Here is a 20,135-nt window from a genome sequence, read left to right as displayed (position 1 = left end):
ATGCACAGATGGTTAACGGGGCCAACTGAAGGATGGGCCTGATTGGGGACGGAGGCAGTCCCTCAGGAGTAGACTCCTAGGCTGTTTTTTGCACTTGTCTGTCTTATTCTCTAACCTCTTGTCCGAGTTCTTCCCACTTTTTTATTTACCTACAGCTTACAGAGTACTTACACAGAGCTCTCTCCACTCGACATACCACCTCGCTCAACAGCCCTGGAACTGGGGTTAGGACGGAGGAGGCTACGCCCACAAACAAGTCACGTGGTCCAGTTCTGTCTCGAGCATGCTCAGTTCACTACCCATCCTGAGGATCTCCTACTACAGGGAAAAAGAACCCTTCACGGTAAGACCAATGTTCCTTTCTGAGCCTTTTAACTACACGAGAATTTTCACTGAAGATACAGGGGTTTGAACCTAGGATCTTCTGCATGCAAAGCAGGTACTCTCCTTGGTGGTTCCTTTCTCTTTTGGAAGACAAAAGGTTGGAATCCAAGAAGCTGTGTAACATGTTTGTTTCCCCATGCACAAGTTGCCTTTGGGCTTTTGTTCCTCAAACAGCAGCCCTCTTTCTGACCTCCTGGCTTCCCACTCCTCCTGGCAAACCATTTCTGAAACTAACAGGAGCTTCAAAAACAGTTTGATATGGGAGGAGAGCCACTGTTTATGAATCTCATGGGGCTTGGTACAAGCTTTCAGGCAAGCTGAAAACCAGTTCTCTGCTTCTATTACATTTTTAAAAGACTTTTAGCAGGATTTCAGTGGTGCAGTTTGGGGATATGTTAGTTTTTATCTTTGTTGAACCAAAGGAATGGTGAATGTGCTCTATTCATTTTAAAAATCTTTTTCTAAGGTGACCAGTGCTAAACTGACTTGGATAATGGAGAAGATGGTAAGAAGACAGTGTGCATTTTGCCCAGAGGATGAAGAATGTGCCATTATGTATATTGCTGAAGGAAAGAATCTTGCAGTTCATCAAGACTGTTTGGTGAGGTTTGCTGTGTTATTCTAACTGAGCACAGTCCTTAACTAGGAAATTCAGGAAGATTCAAAGCCCTCTTTCAAGGCAGTTATAACAATCGCACCTACTTGTTGTATAGCAGTGTATGCTCTGTAGTTTCATGGATAGAGATTGGAACACTATTACTGAGACAGAGAACTTAAAACTGACTGTTTTAACTAACTAACTAACAGGATTGACATAGCTGTTAAAGTGGATGGAATGGCTAAAGTAAGTGTCAGTAGTGGCTTCCACTGTGTTAAAATGCTACAGAAATGGTTTAGTGGCAGTTTCTATCACAATTGTAATGACACAAATGATTGGCTGTGACAAATTCTGCACGAATTATTGCGGAGTTGATCGCCTATCCCATTTCTTTGCCACGACTGCTCTTGAAAAGTGTCGGTATAAGCTGGGTGTGTGTGCTTGTGTTCAGGGTACATATTTTGGTCCCTGTTGCTGAGAAATGATGCAGGGTTGGGTGGGCTTGTGGCTATTGAAGAGGGATGGATGTTGAGGGCTGAGGGGCAAGTGATGTTGCAAGAACATGGCACCTGAGAGTGGTTGGTAGTACCTAGTGCGAAGACATCTCCATGCTCTAGGTGTTGCATTGTCGTCTACCCCCCTGGTTCTCCTGCTGCTCTCCAGTAACCAGGTGGGTCTCCCCTCATCCTTCTCCACCCCGACTACCCAGCAGTGGGCAAGCAGTGCATTCTGTACATACACATCACTGGGGAGCAAGGCAAACATGGGGACTAACTCCCTGCTACCTTCCCTTTGACTTGGAATGGCCAAGTGGTGGTAGAGATAATCAGGTCACCACTATACTAGCTGCACACACATCTGCTAACCTTGATTTAAAGAACCAAAGGGAGTTTCTTCAGCTGAAGGGAAGACAAGAAAGATGCATGCACATCCCAAAATGATGGAATTGCAACTTCTTCTCTCTAAGGCTAGAAGAGAATGTACCACATGTAGGGCTGACATAACTATGCTTACTTTGCCACTTCAGCTAGGAGCTATTTATTGGTGCAGGTGAGTGTCAAATTGCTTGGATTCCTGTGTACAGGTGGCCCTCATTTGCGGGGGTTCGTTCTCTCCTTTAGGCCTCGAATACGGAAACCACACATAATGAAACCTTGAGTCAATGGGAATTGGAGGCTAGGTTCCTTGAGACTAAAAAAGGTCCAAAAAGCAGAAATAAAGAAATAAATTACCTTGTGCTCCACAGACTTGATGGCACAAGTTTACCTTACCTTACCTTGCTCTTCAGGCCTCCAGCTCTCCAGAAAGGCGGGAGGAAACCCACAAATCCTCTAAATGTTTGAGATGTTTTTGAAAATTCTTTGGGAATTTTTTTAAAGAGCCACTAAATGGCTCCATGCTGCAAAATGGTGGCTGGAAATGACATCAGAAGTCATTTCCAGTCACCCAGGAACTATGGACAGGTAATTTTTGCCTATTTTTAAAACTGTGGATAAAGAAACTAGGTCCCTATGACCCAACTGCAGATATGCAAAACAGCAGTTGCCGGGAGCTGCGATTAATGAGGGCCACCTATTTTCTTTTTCCAAATTGCCAATTTCAATCTGTCTAGCTCTAAAAGAGATAACTATTCTTTTGGATTAACTAAAAACAAACACGCCCATGAGATTTCTTTTTGCATTATTCTTGAGCACTCTCCATCCAGTGCCCATTGCACCATCTCCCATCCTTATATGCTGGATATTGGGAGATATCCTTGCTTAGGGGATACATTGTAGCTAGCCTTAGTAACTTATTTTTACTAGCTATGAAGTCCAGTCCTACCATGATACTGCAACAAATAGTTTCCTAGGGTTTAAAAAAATAAATTTTTATTGTTTTATCAGAAATACAAACAAGAGACAGAAAACAAAAAATAAAATAAAATAATCAAGCAAAGCAAATACAATGATTCTCATTACAGTCTGTATATCTCAACCTGAATTCTTTCAACCAACATCTCTCTCCCCTCCTTCCCCTACTCTGAAAAATATATAATTGCAAATAGTTTCCTAGGTTAATATGAATACGATGAGTATTTATATACCACTTTTCAACCAAAGTTCCCAAAGTGGTTTACATACATACAGAAATTAATTACATACAGAAATTAATTAATTAAATAAACACATGAAATTAGGATATTGAACTCATTGCAAAGTTCTTGACCTTTTGTCCCTTCAAAAATTTAAGATGGTCAGCAAATATATATATAGGGCTGGATCTTTAACAGTTCAAGTACAGTGGTTCTCGCACAAGTGATCTTCCTCACCTTCTTCCTGCTGCAGCTCGCTGAACCCCCCCCCCCCAAAAGAAGTGCTTGAGGGTTGGGGGATCTTCAGGAATGGCATGCCATATGTAGGTTTGGCACTTACCTTTAAAATGTGATTGGACTTCACAACTGATACATTCTCTTCTCATGCCTTTTGTCCATTGGATCTTATTGCTGGTACCCCTTCTGTAGGGGGTCCAACCAGCATGTGCTTCAGCCTTTGCATACCATATCTTCTGTTGTGATCATAGCTTCCGGGTTTTTTGTTTGTTGCAATACACTATTTTCGCTTGTGGAAACTCTGACTGATCCTGTAGCTCTATCCCTTTGGCCACTTCACCAAGGCAGTCTATTAATTTCCATTCTCATCTTTATCACAGATCCTAAATATACTTCTTAAGGCAAGAAGAAACTTGAGGCTTCTTTCTTGTCAGATGATGGTGACTCAGAAAATCCATCAGAACTGTCCCCAAATCTTTCTCTCCTAGGGAAGATGTTGATTTCAAAGCATTTGGATAGTAAATCTCATTCATTCGTTCATCTATCTAATCTGTTAGAATAAAAAATGATTACAATATCTTTCAATCTATGCAGATTGTTTTATTGAACATGCCTCACCTAACATGAGACTGTAGCCAGTGGCAGAGCATCTGCTTTGCATGCAGAAGGTGTTAAGTTCATTCCTTGGTATCTCAGAGTTGGGAACGACTTCTATCGAAAACCCTTTGCACAGCCTCTTAGGGTTTCCAAAATGCATGGTGGCAGTAGAAACCCACCTTCACATGAAGAGCTTCCATGGATAGTTCCCAGGGAAGGAGAGCTGGTCTTGTGGAAGCAAGCATGAGTAGTCACCTAATCTAAGCAAGGTCTGCCCTGGTTACATATGAATGGGAGACTTGATGTATGAGCACTATAAGATATTCCCCTTAGGGGATGGAGCTGCTCTGGGAAGAGCAGAAGGTTCCAAAGTTTCCTCCCTGGCATCTCCAAGAGAGGGCTGTGAAATTCCTGCCTGCAACCTTGGAGAAGCCACTCTCAGTCTGTGTAGACAATACTGAGAGAGATGGACCAATGGTCTGACTCAGTATATGGCAGCTTCCTATGAACCCCTTTATATGGATAATATTCTGGTGGACACATTGCTTGCCTACATAAGAACAGCCCTGCTGGATCAGGCCCAAGGCTTAACTAGTCTAGCATCCTGGACTATACACAGCGACCCACCAGATGCCTCTGAGAAGACCACAGGCAAGAGGTAATGTTCAACAAATGTGCAACAAGAATGTGAAAATGCAAGAGATTCACAATGACTTGCTGTTGATGCAAGCATGAAAAGCTGTTCTACAATGTATCTTAAGTTAACTCGGGCTAGTTGTTTGCATTCATCAGTCTAACATGTAACAGTCACTGGGCAACAATGACAGCATTGCTCACTAACTCCCAGCGTCCAGGTGTAATGACTGCTTAATCAGCAAGTTTCAAATTCAGAAAGGAAGTCTTAAGTAGAGGAAGTCACTAGAATCTCACCATGGCAAGAGCACATCTTGATATCTTTCTTTGGAGTCCAAAATCACCAGTAAGTGTTGACTCCTTGGATGGGGAGGAAGGACCATCTGCGCACGCGCAGAAGGCTTCCTAAAGACTTTTGCAGCCCGGCAGGGAAGGGAGCGGGAGGACATCCCCCTGCAGGCTGCCCGTTTCTAGAGAGCGAGCGGTCGGGTCCGGGGCGAGATTTAAGGGGGCGGCAGGGGGCTTCAAGGGGGCGGCAGCAGCAGGCTCTTCAGGGGGGCGGCAGGGAAGTATCCTGCCGCCTGATTTTTTTTTAACACGGAGGAGCCATCGTCTTCGATTGAAGCGGGTGGCGAGGGATCCTGCCGCCGGGTTTTTTACAATAATTATGGCGCCAAAGGTGGAAAGTGCAGGAGGGTAAGTAAAGCCCCCCCCGCCCTTAATGGAACCCCCCACCCCAGTGCCGGACTGCAGCTCTGCGGTTCCATGCACACCCCTACTTGTTTTTGGAAAGGGTTAGTTAAATTGGACTCTTCCTTTGGCATTATTTCCCTTCATCTCCTTTGCCAACCATAATAATTCACGTATTCATTCACCATCACATTACGGGAATCTTTGGAATAATTGGCACTTCTTTTCTATAGATCTTCTTGTCTATAGCCCTTCTGAATCAGGACAAAAAAATCTTCACTGAAGGTGATTGCCAATAGATTTAACAAGTGCATATCTGACTGCATTGTCAAAGATCAGAGTTTATCCTTGCAGTTGTGCACTATGGTTACACTTCCAAAAATGATGGTAACACTTTCACTCTTGGCTTTAGAATCATGCAAAGCCTTTGACAGATTGGAGCATTCTCTTTACTAAAACTGAAAAAAATACTGAATGAAAATGTTGATTTGTACAAATCCTTCTTGTGTATGATAACGTATTGATTTACCCTTCATTCAGATGATGATGATGATGATTATTATTATTACATTTATATCCCGCTCTTCCTCCAAGGAGCCCAGAGCTGTGTACTACATACTTGAGTTTCTCTTTCACAACCCTGTGAAGTAGGTTAGGCTGAGAGAGAAGTGACTGGCCCAGAGTCACCCAGCTAGTTTCATGGCTGAATGGGGATTTGAACTCGGGTCTCCCGGTCCTAGTCCAGCACTCTAACCACCTTGTAGAGGCACCTAACAGAGTTGTCCCTTTTTGCCATTATCATTGGTTCAGTCATTTGAACCACTGGAAAATATTATTAGGGACAATGCTACTATTAGAGGCATTATCTTTAATGGGGAATATAAAGCAATTAACATTAACAGGTGATATTACCTTTATTCTTTCTCACCCAGTCAAGGCATTCTCTGCCTGCTTCAGCTCAATAGAAGACTATGGAAGGGTGGTAGAATTACAGATCAAATTCTCCAAATCAAAACTCCTTTGCCTAATGTATTAACCAGTAGATCAGTTTAAACTGCAAAATATGACCGGAACCTCTGTTAAACAGTATAAAATATCTGGACACATCTTTCAAAGCCACATCTTTCAAAATCTAACTTGCCTAGCAAACTACATTAGATCTTTGGTGGTCCATTATAATTCCCAACGTTGGTTCTGCACCTGTGCAGTTTATCCCGTGGAAGGATTCACTACCTCCTTGAAGTGCCCTGTAGCCATGCCCTTTGGTGCCAGAGCACTATTTCCCTCATTTCCTTTCCATCTGCCATAGTGTGAGCTTCCTCAGGGAGTCACTTCTTTGAACATGGGTTCTGGAAGACAAAAATGGTTGTGTTCTTTTATTATTCGGCTTTAAAAAAAAGTTTATTATTCGGCTTAAAAAAAAACTTTAAAAAAAAAGTTGACTTCACTCCTGCCTTGAAAAAAATATTCAAATGTTGTTTCTTGTGCTGCGGCACTCTACCTTTGTCTGATGAACATTAATTGTGTCTTCTTTGCCTGGGAGAGGACCTCATTAAGTTGTACGAAACTGCCCTGGATCCACTGAGCCCAATGCTATCAACATCATCAGCACTGACACATTTGAAGCCGAGTTCAGCTCCCAAATCTCCACACCAATCTTCTTCTGGTGCTTTTAAGAATCTGTGGGATCTAGGGATGTGCAAAAAATTTCGGGCACAGAACGATCTGTGCCCGAAACGAACAATTTCGGGTGATTCGGGGCCGAACCGAATCACCCCCGATGTCCCCCGGTATTTTTCGGGCACGAGCCGAATCACCCGAATTTCGGGCACGAAAAATTTGGGTGATTCGGTTCACGGTTGATTTTTGGCGATTTTTTAAAGTTTTAGTGACTTTGGGGCAGTTCGGGGGCATAGCATGGAATCTGGGCAAAAGGAGTGGGGTGGGGTGGTAGTGCCTAATGGGTGCAGGCTACCACCCCAATTTCAGGGGGATTGGGCAAAGGGCTGATTTTTGGTAAATTTCTGAAAATTTCATGTCTTTGGGGCAGATTGGGGTATATTGGGGCAGAAAGTGGGGGCTGGGGCAGAATAGTGGGGTGGGGTGGTAGTGCCTAATGGGTGGAGACTACCACCCCAATTTCAGGGGGTTTGGACAAAGGGGTGATTTTTTGAGAATTTTTGAAGTTTTAGTGACTTTGGGGCAGTTTGGGGGCAGAAAGTGGATCTGCCCCAAAGGAGTGGGGTGGGCTGGTAGATAGTGCCTAATGGGTGGAGGCTACCACTCATCCCCAATTTAAGAGTGATTGGGCAGAGGGGTGAATTATGGTGAATTTATTTGTATGAGGTTTGTCTTCATAAGGTGAAGTGTGCTAAATTGATTACTTCCTCATATTATTCATAGTAAAGGAAAGTGTGAAAAAGTGAAAGTGGGGTCATGAGAGTTGTTTAATTGAAAAATATCTCATTTGCTATGATAGAATGAGAATTCACACCTCAGAAAAGGTGAAATTGGGGTGGTAGACTCTACCCATTGGGCACTACCACCCCACCCCAAAATTTTGCCCCTGGGCCCCTTTTTACCCCCCCGAATCGATTCGGATTCGGATTAAATCCGAATCCGAACCGAATCAAGGGTGATTCGGGTGACCCAGATTCGGGCACAAAACAGAACAGGGGTGATTCGGTTCGGGTCCGAGCCGAATCACCCAAAATCCCGAATTGCACACCCCTAGTGGGATCTCCCTAAAGAGTCCCTACATAAGCACTACAAGAAGAGAAAGCAAAAGGATAGCAACGCTGGACCACTCCTGAAATGCCAAAAGTCATCTTTGGCATCTTTGGCATCAATGTCGATGTTGCCCTTAATGTCTTTGACATTTACCAAACTGGCTCAGTCTTCAACTATATTGCTTTTGGTTCCGGTCTCAACATCACTTTTAGCATTAGCATCAATGGCTGTTGAGCCATGCTCCTTGTTGATGAAGTCTTCTGCTTTACTGCGTCTGCTGCCCTCATTGGTACCATTGATGCCTTCTGCTGTCCAAGTCATTTGGTCCCACTCATCCTCCTGAGGTGGTCAAGAGGTCTTTATCCCCTCCACCCTCAACATCGGGTTTCCTACCAACATCGACGTTGTTTACTGCTCCAACCTCCACTTTGGTTTCCATGGTTCATACCACTCCGCATCCAACTTTGCTGCCGGCATCATCTGTGGTCAACAGGCCTCCTCAATTATCTTCTTCATCTTTGACACTGCTGACCTTTTAGTATCTGTCTACAGTGATGTCGAGGGACTTCCTGCCAATGTTGGACTTTGGCTTCATCCTGGATTCTCTTCTCATTACACCGTCTGGATCCACCTTGAAAGGTTTTTCACTTCACAGACTCTATATTGTGGATGAGTCCAACTCCAGAATACCAAAAGTGCCTAAGACACCATCTGCTTCTCCTGCCAAGACCACTTCTGCTTGCTCTCCTTCTCATCCCATATTTCAATGGAAGCAACACCACAGCTTTTCATTACCAACAAATACAGCAGAGTGTATATGAACATTTAAAGTTTAAAAATTGGCCTTTAATGGGTTTTGAAAAATATGTTTGTGTATCCCTCACTTTCCTAAACAGTAGGAAATTCCAGGGGCAGTTTCATAAGGACAACAGAGGGTACTGGGGTGCTTTTCAGAAGAAACAACTTTTGTTACAAACTGTGTTCTTTTTCCTCCCCAATTCAAGACTTCAAAAACTGTTCTTTTGGATCCTTCCCAGACAGGCAGGATGTGACATAAATTTGACTGGTTAGAGTAACCACCAACCATCAAAGTGTATTTAACCTATTTTTCTACCACATAATACAGAAACCTAAAGAGAGGGGCATTAACACAACCAAAGAGCATAATAAAACTAAAAGTTCATAATGTGGCTCAGACATGGGAATTGATTCCCTAAGTGTAAATGTTAAGTGTAAATAGTATGGTACTTACATATTCCATGCAGTGGTAAGGGATGTGCTAGTTAGAGGGGGAAATTGCATTTTCGCAGTAATTGTTTGGAATTCAAAGATTGTTTTAATCTACCATGTGGTTTTAAAAATAATACAAGAGGGAGGAGCAATAAGGTGCTGAGCAAATGGTTTGGTCATACTGAGAGGAGAAGCCTAGAATAAGGGACAGTGAACTCTGGCATATGGCTAAGTATAAGGTGACTTCTTGTATCCTTATGTTAGCTGCTTTGTTATGAAACCCTGAGGAAGGATCAAGAGATGAAAGTGTGAGCCAGTGTGATTATTCTCTTCCACTACCTCAGTCCCTTTATTTTGGGTGGGTGGATTCATGAAGGAGGCTGGAACGGTAAGCTGGTCTTATGCTCAATAAGGGTAGTTAAAAATAAAATGGAGGAGTATATATAATTTAGTGTGGCTATTTGTGGAGCAAACATGCAAAATGTACTATTTGTGAACAAACATGCAAAATGTAATTTTAATTGCCAGTTGGTGAGATAGCAATGAATTAAATCACCTTATTGCTGCTTCTTATCAAGAGTTTCTTGAATTATTATTATTTTAATTCTTATTTCTTCTTTTTGTTTATAGTTATATTCCTCAGGATTTGTGGAATCTGAAGAACATAACCCTGATAATCTTAATATAAGGTTTGATGTGACCTCAGTAGTTAATGAAATAAAGAGAGGAAAGAGGCTGGTGAGATATTTATTTTTAACATGTTTATACTTAAATGTCTGCAGCAGCAGAATGTGTTAATTGTTTCCTTTCATGTTCAATGCCTCCTGTTAAGAGGTGTAAAATGACAAATCTGGAGAAAGAACACAGTGTCCTGCATGAGCAGGAAATTGGGTTAGAAGACCTTCAAGGTCCAATCCAATTATAACATTTGATGCCTCAGTGAACAGCTAGATGTAGTATTCCTCCACTAAATCCACCATAAAAATAAAACAAATTAATTAAATGATAATGAAACATTGCTTAAATTGATGATTGTGTGGAAAAGGGGTATCACTTTTCCACACATTGGGCAGCATCCAGGTTTTTAGCAGAGTTGTGCTCCATTAGCAGAAGCTAATGAATGCGACCTTCCTGGAATGAGACTTGTGAACAGAAAGTTCTCCAGAAAAAGTCTGGATGCTGCCCTCTGTTCCTCTAAATCAGAGAGTAACAAACATCTTGGCTAAAGGTCTAGATTTTACTCTAGAAACATCCTTGTCAAGCCCTCAGAATGGTATGTTTTCATAAATGTGCAGGAAACAGACCAGCAACAAAAGAAAAGAAGAGGTGCAGTCAATATGTCCAGCATATTTCAGGGGGTCATCTTCTTTTGGGCACAGTAAGAATTTCTTATACAATGAGGCAGACCACCTGCCAGAATAGTCCCAGAATAGCCCAGTGGGATCCATTCCACAGGAAGGCATTCTCTTTGTGTCCCGGAAGAAGATAACTTGCAGAAGGGTATTCATCCTATCAAGAGACATTTAAATATTAAAGTTTGGCTGTTGTTGGGGTGTGTGTGTGTCTTTGGCACCTCTTTAGAGCCAAATGTGGGCTAGATGATGATGCTATTCAGTGGACTTACAGTTGGTTGAACAACTATGCCAGTGAGTACTCATTAATGGTTCCACATAATCCTGGAAGGAGAATGAAGTGCCAGAGGGCTCTGTGTTGGGCCCTCTGCTGTCCAACGTTATATAAACTATTTGGAGGAGGGAGTAAAGGCGATGCTTATCAAATTTGCAGATGACATGAAGTTGAGCAGAGGAGTGGCTAACACCATAGAAGGCAGAATGAACATTCAGTCCTATCTGGACAAGCTTGAATATTGGACCAAAGCCAACCTTCAATCCTCTTTAACATCTACCGAAACCGCTGGGAAAGATCATCAGGCAGTTTGCAGTGGGGTGTTATTAATATGCTGACACCCAAATATATCAGGAAATAACTTCTCTAAATGCCTGCCTGTAGGTGGTAATGGCTGGATGAGGGATAACCTTTAAAGCCCTGAATGGCTTCGATCCGAATTATCTTAGAGAGCGCCTTCTTCTGCATGATACCCACCGCACGTTAAGGTAATCTGAGGAGGTCCATCTCCAGTTACCTCCTGCTTGTCTCAAAAGCGGGCTTTTTCTGTAACTTTTTAAATTCCAAACCGGCAGTATATTTAGATAATATTCTTATCCCTAAATTTAGTCGTCCATTTACTCTTGCCCGCCTAAATGCCCTTCTGACAGCTGTTAGGAATGGTAGATATAAAGGGATTCCATTTAACTTAAGGATTTGCCCCTGTGGAATGGGTGCCATAGAAACTACACCTCATGTTATGTTATACTGTAAATTTTATAGTGATGCTTGTTCAAAACTAATTTCTCTTCTTTTGAGGAAGTTTCCGGGTCCCTCTGATGAATTTAATTTAGAGTTTTTGTTATCTAACTTTTGCAAAGAGATCACTTTCAATATGGCTAGGTTCTGCTACATTGTTTTTATTACTCACTCTAGTCTTATGTAACATTTTTTGTTTTATTGTCTGATCTATGATCGTAATAAAGTTTATTCTATTCTGTAGCTGTTCCTGGGCTATGGAATGCACTCCTGGCAGCAATCTGTAATTTGAGTTCATTACTGTATTTCAGGAGAGCCCTTAAAACCTATCTGTTTGGTGTGGCCTTCCAGGGTTTTTAAACTACTGTAAACTGTTTTAAATTGTTTTAAATGGATGCCCTGGTTTTCCAGGGTTTTTAGCTGTTTGCATGTTTAATTGGTTTGTTCTGTTTTTATAGTTTTGATTTTAATTGTTAACTGGTTTTAATTGTATTTATCCTGTTGTAAACTGCCCTTAGCCATTTTGGAAGGGCTGTGTATAAATCAAACAAACAAACAATAACAAACTGAAGTTGAATCCAAATAAGACAGAGATACTGATTGTGGTGGGTCAGGACCCAAGAGATGGTTTAGATCTGCCTGTTCTGGTTGGGGTTACACTCCCACAAAATAAGAAGTACTTAGCCACCTAACGGCCCAGCGGGGAAATGACTTGCTTAGTGAGCAAAAGGTTGCTGGTTTGAATCCTTGCTGGTATATTTCCCAGACTATGGGAAATGCCTATGTTGGGCAGCAGCGATATAGGAAGGTGCTGAAAGGCATCATCTTACACTGCACAGGAGGAGGCAATGGTAACCCCCTCCTGTATTCTATCAAAGAAAACCACCCAAATCGACACCGACTTGAGGGCACAACTTTACCTTTACCTTTTAGCTTGACGTGTTCCTGGATCCAAAACTCTCTCTGGTTTCTCAGGTTGAGGCAGTGGCCAGGAGTGCTTTTTATCATCTTTGGTTGATAAGTCAGCTATGCCCATTTCTGGAGGTAAATGGTACATATTCTGGTAACCTCCAGGCTAGACTACTGTAATGCACTCTATGTGGGGCTGCATTTGTTTATAGTCCGGAAACTTCAGTTGGTACAGAATGCAGCAGCCAGACTAGTTTCTGAGACAACCTGAAGGGACCATATAAAACTGATTTTAAAAGAACTGCACTGCTTGCCGATACGTTTCCGAGCGAAATACATAGTACTGGTTATCACCCATAAAGTCCTTAATGGCTTTGGTACGGGGTACTTAAGAGAGTGCCTGATTTGTCATGAACCTTGCTGCCTATTAAGATAATTTGGGAGGTCCAGTTATGGTTGCCACCAGCTCGTTTGGTGATGACTTGGGACTGGGCCTTGTCTGTGACTGCCCTAGATCTTTGGAATATGCTCCCTGTCAAAAGCATCTCCATCTCTGATTGCTTTAAAAAAAAAAAAAACCCACCTCAAGACACATCTGTTTTCTCAGGCTTTTAACTGAAATCAATTTTATTTATCCTGTGAAATTGTTTTTTTACTTTGTCCTATATTGTTTTGCTTTAAATTGTGTACATCGCCTAGAGATATACATATCAGATGGTATATAAATATGTTAGTCTCCAGATCATGAAAAGTAATTATTGCAGAGTGTGTTCTGTCTGTGTGGTATACAGAGCAAACACCAGTGAAAGGGTTTTAAGATAACTTTACTTGTGAGACAAAGGCACTCAGAGATCAGTGCAGAACTTGCTGACTCATACACAAAGGAATGGGAATACGAGGGAAAATAGAAACTCCTAGCTAGCCCAACCAATACAGAGGAAACATAGTCTCACTCTGACTTTTGCATGCAAAACTATACAGAAAGCTAGGCTGTAGCTGTTGCATATCCCAACAGTAACTGCTCCACTCTCTGCTGTGCTGGTTAGACCACACTTAGAATACTGTCCAGTTTAGGGCCCTGCATTTTAAGAAGGATAATGATAACTAGAACAGGTCCAAGGAGGGCAACAAAGACAATGAAGAGTCTGGGAATCAAGTCCTATGAGGAACGATGGAAGAAGCTGCGTGTGTTTTGCCTGGAGAAGAGAAGACTGAAGAGAAATATGATAGCTGTCTTCAAATATCTGAAGGGCTGCCACATAGGAGGAGCAGATATTCTCTGCTGCTCCTGAGGACAGGCCTAGAACCAATGGCTTGAAATTTCAAGGAAGCAGATTTAGGCTGGGCATTAGGAAGAATTTCCTAACTGTAAGGGCTGTTTAACAGTGGAATAGTCTGCCTTGCACAGTGGAAGACTCTCCTCTGCTGGAGGTATTCAAAGAGAGGCCAGACAGGCATCTGTCAGGGATGCCATAGCAGTTTCCTGCACTGCGTAGGGGAACCAGAAGACTTCCAGGTCTCTTCTAACTCTGACTTCTAATTCTATGAGTTTGCCTCTTATTCACTGTATGTCTTCATAAAGGCTAACCATGAAGGGGAAAAATTAGTGTGAGTATATAGTCTGAATTCCAGCCACCTGGCATTTCTTACAACAATACTTTTGTGCTTGATAACATTAAAGAGGTTTGAGTTTGGTGAGGGGGACTTCAACTTATTTGTGGATCCTGGACTAGACAGATCAGGGCACAGACTGGTCAAGAACCTAACTGCTGTTCCCTAAGAAAAATATTGGAGACATATCAGTCTCCAATACTATTGTCACACTCCAAGGGGGAGAAGGCGTGTTCCTGTCCCTTTTAAATTCCAAATTCAGGGTAAGAACAGCCAAAGTCAGAGAGTAAGAAGAGAGGCGGTTGCTTAATCACCTCAGTCCTTCTCCTGGCTTGCTATGTCTAGCTGGTTCCCTCTCCAGGGGAGCTCCAGCTCCCATGTCCAATAGCAGCCCTCATCAGCTGCCTTGGCTTTAAATGTCCTAGTACACTGCTGACAGAGCTCCAAGCCTGGCCCATCCCTGATCTCATTTCCTGCCTCTCCCAGAATGGTGCCCCCCTGGTGTTGTTCCATATAGCTTATTCTGCCTCTCCTGTTCAGTCTCACCAGGACCCGACAGCCCTGGGACTCACTCGCTCTCTCGCATATGCGTGCACATACACACACCCATTCCCATTGGGGGAAGAAGGAAACCCCAAAAGAGGGATGTTGCGCTCCTTGCACACTTCACGGGGCCACGCGGGCAACCAGGTAACGCGGCATCCTGACAACCATCGTAACTTTTGAGAAGAAATTATCAACTTCTCCCAAATCTGCCAGATATTCCTAAAATTCTCACATCCAAGGATTGCATATGAACTACTGTAGCTTGATTTCAGATCATGGGTGATCTGTAAAATCTCACAAGGGCTTGCCATACCTAAACTATTGATATGGAGGCTTAAATGCTTAAGTACTTAAAAATAAAAAAAAATAAAAAAATATATATATATATATATACACACACACACACACACACACCCCCCAAATAAAACCTTTTAGAATTGTCAAGTGCAATTTTATGGGATACCATGAAGACCATAGTCAGCACTTATTTAATTAAAGAATCCACGAATGCCTTGACTGAGGTTAATCAAGCATCAATAGGAATGGCTGGGCAGTGTGAGTGCTTTCTGGTAGAAGTCCTGATCTTGTGGGCGAGATGATAGTCAGCTGAGGGTGGAAAAGAGAAAATTGATACTGAATGGACTGTGGGAACTTTTCCAAGGGTGATTTCCTGGGACTTGTGGAGACACAACTTCTTTTTTCTCATATATTGTTACTTATCATATACAGTATTTGAACATAGTGAACATATACACATTGCTCAAATATTTATTTTCTGGGTGTGATTACTTGTCTTAAACTAAACCATTTAAATTTGTTTATAGGCTCTCAATCCCTTTTGTTGCAGATGTGCAGTTTCTGTCGCAAGAAAGGAGCCACTGTTGGCTGCGAGATAAAAAACTGTCGCAGAAGTTATCATTATTTCTGTGCATTGTGTGATGATGCTGCAGTAGAAACAGATGAAATGCAAGGCATTTACCGGTATTTAACAAAATGTTGGGACCCTTTTTTCTGTTTATCTGTGTTTTAGAACCATTATTGGGTGCTTCAGGGAAAAGCTTCATGGCCCTGTGATAAAAGGGGTTTGTCTAATGGCCATATGCGATCTGTGAACCAGTGCATTGCCAAAGTTTCTTAACATGAAAACTGAGCAGAGAACAAGAACAATCAGTATTTGGTATATCCAAAATTAGGGGGTGGTTAAGCACTTCTGTAATTTGCTTGTATTCGCTGCAGAATCCAGCTTCCAAGTGGTAGAGTCTTGCTCATATTGGCTCCTGCTCATATTGGCTCTGTGGTGAAGTCACACAGTGGAAACAGCTACAAAGATCTTGGCAATGTTAGGAACAAAATGGCTGATTTAGGCGAACATTAGAAACTAGGGACAAATATGTAAATATGCTAGAACTGAATAAATGCCAAGTGATCCAGCCTGGGAAATTTGTTAATGTATCACTGATGACATCATTTTTTAAAGAGGGGTTTAGTTTGACTAAGAGATTCATAATAACCTGAAATGCAGGAAGACATTTGATATAAGCCTTTGTTTCTTATGAATACAGTTGTCCCTTGCCAACTGCGAGAGTTCCATTCTCTCAAGCCCCCATGGTTGGCAAAATCACAGTTGTCTAGGGGAATCGGGGGGCTAGGGGTACCATGACCCCTCTCTCTTCTCCTTTCCTCCTCCTCCTCCATCCACAGCACCCCACATCTATGAATATGTATTAAGGTTATATTAGACAACAAGAATGTACTTTTACTAGAAAATGATGATTCAATAGAATCTTCCTGACTAGTGATTTAAATTGTGTCATTCACAATTCACAAAAGTCATCGCTACTTGGATCTAGCTGGGGAGATCCTCCTCTCCTGATAGATCAAGCATAAAGCAAGCTTTTTGGGGTACACTCAGATAGTGTGGGGCTCAGAGTCCAATGGCAAGTGTGGCAAATACAGGAGGCAGATGCCAGGCTAGCAAAAGGCAAAAGCAGTTGCAGGTGGCAGATGTGAAAAGCAAAAGCGAGATGTGAAAAGGTAAAAGCCTTGGTTAAAATGCAAGGGCAACCCAGGCAGAGTGCAAGTTGGGGGCTAGATAGCAAACAGTGTGATAGCAGTTGCAGGGGGCAAAATCACTGGCAAAAGGGCTAGGGGGCAAAAATGTGATTCCATGTCTGAAGGGAGTTTTTATAGGCAAAAACATACCCTGAATGGGTATGACTGGAGGTTAGAGGATAGCTGGCCTCCTTCAAGAATTTTTCTGACTTCAGGAGTTCCTGTTGGGTATTGATTAGGTTATGTCAGGTGGCTTTCTGTATACTTCTCTAGACAAAGAAAGTTTCCTGAAAAGAGTGAATCTCTGGAATATATTTTGGGAAGGGCATATCAAGTATTCTGGCATATACTTCCTTAGTTTTGATCAAGAGGGAAGAAACAAGGTAAGAAGGTCTGTGCAACCTTGTCTCTTTTCAACTTGAATTGGGTCTGTTCTGCATCTCTTTGTGCGCTAGGGCTGGATAGGCTGCTCTCCCCCTGCTCAGTTAGAATCACCACTTTAAAAAGGCGTCTCTTTGCTTAGTTAGTAGTTTCATAATGGTGAGAAGTGAGGAATCCTGCACAAAGAGAAGCTGGTGTAATATTTTTATTGGATCTATTTTAGACCTAGTACTATTTATTGTGAAAACAACTTTTATATAAGGAGTGGCTATAAAGAGTAGCAATACTACTGTGTAATTTTACTTTATACAGAAAAATAATAAATAAATAAGATTAAAAAAATAATCAGCCCTATTTAAATAGAGGCGCTGAGGATTTTCCCCAGAGTATACTAAGTGAAGATGAGCAGGCAGTTCATCCAATACCATCAGTCACTCTATCCCAACTGTATGAGGCGTCGAATCTTTGGGTCTCTCCAGTGCCTCAGCCTGATCTCTTAGTCACAGTGGGGGAGGATTCTGCAAGAGCTGGTCTTGTGGTAGCAAGCATGACTTGTCCCCATAGCTAAGCAGGGTCTGCCCTGGTTGCATATGAATGGGAGACCACATGTGAGCACTGCAAGATATTCCCTTCAGGCGATGAAGCCGCTCTGGGAAGAGCAGAAGGTTTCAAGTTCCCTCCCTGGTTTCTCCAAGATAGTACAAGATTTTAGGAGAGGAGAGCTGGTCTTGTGGTAGCAAGCATGGCTTGTCCCCATAGCTAAGCAGGGTCTGCCCTGGTTGCATATGAATGGGAGACTTGATGTGTGAGCACTGCAAGATATTCCCCTCAGGGGATGAAGCCGCTATGGGAAGAGCATCTAGGTTCCAAGTTCCCTCTCTGGCTTCTTCAAGATAGGGCTGAGAGAGATTCCTGCCTGCAACCTTGGAGAAGCCGCTGCCAGCCTGTGAAGACAATACTGAGCTAGATAGACCAATGGTCTGACTCAGTATATGGCAGTTTCCTATGTTCCTATGTTCCTAATAAAGGAGCCTCGGAGCAACACTATAGTCCACGCAGTCCTGGCTCCTTCTTTGGATGTGATATCAGCTTTCCAGGAATCTAAATCCCCAGCTCTGAACCTAGCAATGAACATTCTGCAGTCAAGTCTCAAGATGTCTCTTCCATCAGGCTCCCAAATAACAGAGCAGTCTCCCCTGGATGTGTGCCCAACGGTGTTAGTAGGCTTCTGTCTCAGAATTACTGCTGAATTACCTAAGTGACAATTATCAGATCAGTGTGGACTTTCCCTTTGCACGTGGAATGTAGTTGGTTGCACGTGTTAATCTAGAGAGATATCTTTTGTAACATATCTGTCAAAATTTGATAGTCTTTTCCTGCAGGATACTTGGGTCATGGATAAGACTGGGGTGGATGGTTTTTATATACAGCAGGTCAATGCCTTGCCCAGTGAAAAGGGGGATAGACCTAAAGGGGGATTGGCCCTATTAATTGCAACTGGACTTCATGTGAAGATTGCTCCCATGCCCATTCATGTCCAGTGGATGACTGCAGTTTTACTGCAATTTAATCAAGCTCAAATTGTTCTGATTAATATATACTTAACCCCTCTTCGTAAGCGCTCCCTCATACGGCAGCAATGGCAAAGTCTAGATAGATATTTAGAGCAGGATTTCTTAACCTTGGGCCCCCAGATGTTTTTGGACTACAACTCCCATCATCCTCAGCCACAAAGGCCATGTCTGGGGATTCTGGGAGTTGCAGTCCAATAACATCTGGGGGCCCAAGGTTAAGAAACCCTGATTTAGAGGAATGCATTGAGGCCTATCCCCTAGCCTATATTTTAGTGGGAGGTGATTTCAACACAAGGATGCGGCAGGACATCATTATGCTGTCCCACCAGAACTGGGATTCTCAACATTGGGTCCCCAGATGTTATTGGACTTCAACTCCCATAAACCCCAGCCAATGGCCACTGAGGCTGGAGATTATGGGAGTTGAGGTCCAGTAACATCTGGGGACCCAACGTTGAGAATTCCTGCACCAGAAGACATGGGGGACTCCCTCTTTCCCCTCCACCGGCTGGCCAAGGATGGGAAATATAATTTTGTAGACCTGTGTTTGGCCCACTTGGCCAGTCGGTTTGATCTGACCTAACCTACTTCACAGGGTTGTTGTGAGGAGAAACCTAAGTATGTAGTACACCGCTCTGGGCTCCTTGGAGGAAGAGCGGGATAAAAAAAGTAAAATCATCATCATCATCTGTGTATTCTAAACAGAGCAGTGAGTAGAGATCATACAGCGGAATTTACCTACTGGTCTGGGAACAGGATGTCAACTGTGGGATCTGAATCGAGATCTGTCGACAGCATAAGAATGGGTTTTGCGCCTGCTCAGGAAACCCGCGGTAGCCATGACTCAGCTTTCTGAGGCATCCAAGCTCCGCCCCCACACAGAGCGTGCTATTTAAAGGCGGGCTGGACGTGATGTCCCTCAGTACTTTTTTGACTGCCTTTGTGTTTGGACCTAGGTCTGCCACCTCTTAGTCAGAAAAAGTCCCTCGTTAGTTCTTCTTCGCTCTTAAAAAGAAAAGAAAAGACTGGTTTTAGTGTATTGACCCATTTCTGGTTGATGAGCTGCTCTCTTTCTTTGACTCGGACCGGCTGATGAATAACGATTGGCTTTGACCCACAGAACGGACTTGACCACTCTTTTGCTCGCCCTGATGACTGACTAAAAGAAATTGTTCAAGAGGTGTGAGAGCTGTAAAGCCAAACTCCCCTCGAAGGACCTCCACAACCTGTGCCTGATATGTTTGGGAGAGGAGCATAATGTGTCCTCGTGCAAGATATGCCAATCATTTCCAAACAAACTCAGAAAAATCGGGCGTTTTGCCTTAGAGTGGCGATTTATGATGAGGTGTTAAGTCCCTCTACACCGGGCACATCGAAGACACCACCGAAATAATCTTTGGCACCACCTCCTTCGACGTCGATGACTTCAGCGTTGAAACACCTGCCTGATTAACATTCCTTGATGTCGAGCCATACCTCGACATCGGTATTCAGATGTGCCTCGGCTTCGGCCCAACACAGATCT

The 20,135-nt window shown here is 42.9% G+C and overlaps 1 protein-coding gene across 2 annotated transcripts in view; it reads left to right on the top strand.

Annotated features, from left to right (window-relative positions):
• The window catches only part of PHF11 (PHD finger protein 11), a 67,553-nt gene that overhangs the window by 11,425 nt on the left and 35,993 nt on the right, over window positions 1–20,135 (top strand). For both annotated transcript variants that reach the window (XM_053283861.1, XM_053283860.1), the window contains exons 2-4: window positions 851–985; window positions 9,804–9,911; window positions 15,451–15,584. In XM_053283861.1, coding sequence (XP_053139836.1) covers window positions 878–985; window positions 9,804–9,911; window positions 15,451–15,584 — 350 coding nt within the window. In that variant the 5' untranslated portion in view covers window positions 851–877. The remainder of the gene's footprint in view (window positions 1–850; window positions 986–9,803; window positions 9,912–15,450; window positions 15,585–20,135) is intronic.

The sequence above is a fragment of the Hemicordylus capensis genome, chromosome 1, assembly GCF_027244095.1.
Source record: "Hemicordylus capensis ecotype Gifberg chromosome 1, rHemCap1.1.pri, whole genome shotgun sequence".
Classification (NCBI taxonomy): Eukaryota; Metazoa; Chordata; class Lepidosauria; order Squamata; family Cordylidae; genus Hemicordylus; species Hemicordylus capensis.
This window is presented reverse-complemented; position numbering and strand designations above follow the sequence as displayed.